The sequence below is a fragment of the Antrostomus carolinensis genome, unplaced genomic scaffold, assembly GCF_000700745.2.
Source record: "Antrostomus carolinensis isolate BGI_N321 unplaced genomic scaffold, ASM70074v2 scaffold44462, whole genome shotgun sequence".
NCBI classification, from domain to species: Eukaryota; Metazoa; Chordata; class Aves; order Caprimulgiformes; family Caprimulgidae; genus Antrostomus; species Antrostomus carolinensis.
The window spans coordinates 18,670-22,455 of NW_010302518.1; the positions used below are offsets into that span (position 1 = coordinate 18,670).

Consider the following 3,786-nt stretch of genomic DNA (forward strand, 5'->3'; position numbering starts at 1 on the left):
GGCTCACCACAGCAGTTAAGCTGCCAGGTCCCGTTCCCCAGCTATCTTTTGAATCTCTGCGCCTGGCATACTGGGCTACATATAGCTCTTAACAGTCACTATCAACTTCTTTAACAGATTCTCCTATTCTAGCTTTTCCATCTTGTGCTTTTGTGCCTCACAACTGCACCTCTTATTTCCTCCCCTTTACAGCACACCTACCTTTTCAACAAGAACACCCCAGATATGATAAAACATGAAATACCAAGCTGGTATATTTTAGACTTGCCCGTTGGTTCTTTTCATTCATTGCGCTGTGTCTTTGCTGTCAACAAAGCACTCTGCTGTATGTAGGATAGCACTTGTCTGAAGTTCTAGGCCGAGAAGCTGCTCGCCTCTTTTAGGCAGCATGCCGATACTTGGAGTGAAATGGAAGCTCATGCAACTGAATTGGCCACAGCTTCTTCACACATACCCTTTTAGCAGTTTCTGCAAGTATTTGCAGGAAAGGGCATCAGTCCCCAGTATTCCACCTCCCTGCTCTCTACCATTTACTTCCTTCTCTTTGACGGTAAACACTGTCATACTGCTCCTTCCTTTAGCAGCTTGAGGGGTTATGAGAGCCTCCCTGCAGTTTGGTCTTGGACTGCAGCTACCCAAGAGACTCTTATCTCCTGACTCACCATAAAGAAGGGCTTGTTCCTGTTCGGACGTGCAGCTTCGTGACCTGTAAAAATCTCAATTTGGATGGACTCATGCTAGACAGGAGTCACAGTCAAACAAGCTCAGAGGATGAGATGACACTGTAGTAAGATAGCTCTTACCCATATTCAGTATTGCAAAGGTCTGTCCTGTGCAGCCCAGTAAGTAGCCTGTGAAATTAAATCTTATTTTTGTGCAAGCTCTTGGGGGGTCAAAAAGTACTGAACGTTATCAAACAAAATAGTCTTGTAACTCAGCAGAACAAGCAGTATGTAGATTTAATTAACTCTTTGGCACTGTCAGTTGTGGCATATCCAGTTGTCGGTCACAGGCAGCACACCAAGAAAGCCTGGCTGTTTGGCATCTAGAGGGCTACAGATGGCTGGTAAAACTTCTGTCTGTTCTTGTTTACAGCCAATTTCTGGAGTGCAGCAACAAGTGGTGAGACAAGCAAAGGCTTTCCTTTCCCTGGGAAAGATGGCAGAAGTGCAGGTCAGCAGACGGAAATCCAGTGGAGAGAAGTCATGGCTGTGGTTTGCTACCGTGAAGTCTCTGATTGGGAAAGGGGTGATGCTTGCTGTCAATCAAGGCAAAGTGCAAACAAACGTGCTCAACATTGCAAATGAGGACTGCATAAAAGTGGCAGCTGTTCTGAACAACGCCTACTACCTAGAAAACTTGCATTTCACCGTTGAGGGAAAGGACACACACTATTTTATCAAGACCACCTCGCCGGAGAGTGACCTTGGGACACTGAGGCTGACAAGTGGGCGGAAGGCCCTGGAGAACGGCATCAACGTCACCGTTTCCCAGTCCACCACTGTGGTAAATGGCAGGACTCGCAGGTTTGCTGATGTTGAAATGCAGTATGGTGCTTTAGCGCTTCATGTCCGCTATGGCATGACGCTTGATGAGGAGAAGGCCCGAATACTGGAGCAAGCCAGGCAAAGAGCTCTTTCCAGTGCCTGGGCCAGAGAACAACAGAGAGTAAGAGATGGAGAAGAAGGCGCCAGGTTGTGGACAGAAGGAGAAAAGAGGCAGTTGCTAAGTGCTGGAAAGGTACAAGGATACGATGGGTACTATGTACTCTCTGTGGAGCAATATCCAGAATTAGCAGACAGTGCTAACAATATACAGTTCCTCAGACAAAGTGAGATAGGAAAGAGGTAACACACTGGCTTAGCTCAGGCTGCCAAAGAGACTGTGTACCAGTGTCTTCTAAAAAGGAGACCAAACTGTTTTGCTGCATTACTACTTGAGCCTAAGCTTACATCTTTGCTCAGATTTTTTCTGTAGCACAATCTGAACAGACTCTGTGATGAAAAGAGCGCCTTCCAGAAGAATGATACTGCTAATGACAAAACTTTTTTTTTTTTTCTCAATGACCTTAAAGGTGATCTGCTTTAAAGAATATGTTTACATATGCGTATCGCTGCACTCAAGTTGGACTGAAAAGTATTAAAAAAAAAAAAAAAGGAAGAAAAAAGAAAAGAAAAAGGCCTACAGATTTTGCAACAGGCTGTCTGTTCCTTTGAGGCACTGTATTCAATTAAGATTAAAAGCCCATACAGTGTTTCCAAATATTACTGAATTGTTGACCTTTGCTTACGAGAAGTAGTCTCTTTCTCTCTTTCTCTCTTTTTCTCTCTCTTTCTCACTACATAGGATGTGGTATATATCTGTTAATTTTAAAACGTGGGGCAAAAATTACTGTTTATAGACAACCCAACTGCTTTAAACTGTACTGCTTTCTAAAAGGACATTGGCACAAGTGACTTATGCTACCATGGGAATTTAATAATGGATTTTACAATGCTAACATGGTTTGCCTTGGGGGGAAAATGGCAAGTAGAATCCTTGTTGCAGATAAGCAAAGGAAACCCTGATTTTTTGTAAATTATGTGAGACAAGTTGTTTATGGATTTTTATATGAATTACAATTTACTGTACATCAAATATTAGTCTCAGAGGAGTTAATTTATGTAAAGTGTTTAAAAAAGTTTATACTTAAAAATAAAATGATAAAAACATGTGCTGTGTGTGATTTTTTTAAAAGAAAAAGGAATTGCACCTTTTATGTTATAGCTGTACAGTATAAAGGATTATATTGTAGAGATATAACAGTGATGACTAATGTCCAAAAGTGTTAATATTTTTGTATTAGGTTTAAAGCTGTGCATCTATCACTTTGCTGATAGGATGGGACACTCCAAAGTGGCTGGCTGAAATCAGACCGCAGCTCCCTCCCCTCCCGCACCTCTCCTGTCACCCAGGCCAGTGCCACTTCATCAGTCATTGTTAGAAGGCACAGTAACCAAATAAGTCTCGTTTATTATGATGGAAGACTTTAATAGGTTGGGTTTTCCTTGTCTTTTTCCAGCCCTAACGTAATAAATGGACATTTATTCATACCAGGTGGGGTTTCTGTTGTTTTTTTAGAAGCTTTGTTTCACAATGGAGAGAATAGTTTCTCAGGTGCTTGGCAAATTGTATGTAGAAGAAGAAGAAGAAATTATGTAGTTTCATCCAGTTATGTCAACTTTGTCTTCTGTATAATACAGCTCTTTTAGATGTTAATAATTCCAGATAGAAGAAGCGTACCTCTGACCTGATGCTACGGAATTGTTCTTTAGGCAGGCAGGCTGTTCAGTCAGTTCATCTCCTGGTCTTCAGCTGGCAGATCAAATCCCACTACTGTGAACACTGAACCTGGGGATGGAGAGGAAGGTCCAGTTCTAGTGCCTAGTCTGCATCTCCACACCACTGCATGGTTTGGCGTGCTCTGCTCCAAGGCCCAGTATGTTTGCTGCAGGATAGAACTGAAGTGTGCAGCTGGTTCCTTACGGGAAGCCTGTGGTGGCATCTATGGCATCTGTTCTACATCTTGGCTGAAACCATTCTTAGAGCTTTACTCTCATGAGCACTAAATTCAGCCACAAAAATAAATATTTTTAAGATGAGACAAAATTGGGGGGTTTTGATGTTCATTGAAATATACACAGTATTTCTATCCATGTATTATAATGACAAAACATCGTAAGTGAACGTGTCTTAACTATGAATGGTTCAAGTGGATGTAATAAAAATAGTTTTCTAACTGCTTTG

The 3,786-nt window shown here is 41.9% G+C and overlaps 1 protein-coding gene across 1 annotated transcript in view; it reads left to right on the plus strand.

The window, feature by feature from the left end:
- Positions 1–2,711, plus strand: part of LOC104521729 (teneurin-3) — a 17,413-nt gene extending 14,702 nt beyond the window's left edge. The window contains exon 6 of the mRNA XM_010163812.1: positions 1,096–2,711. Coding sequence (XP_010162114.1) covers positions 1,096–1,851 — 756 coding nt within the window. The 3' untranslated portion in view covers positions 1,852–2,711. The remainder of the gene's footprint in view (positions 1–1,095) is intronic.
- Positions 2,712–3,786: the final 1,075 nt, after the last annotated feature.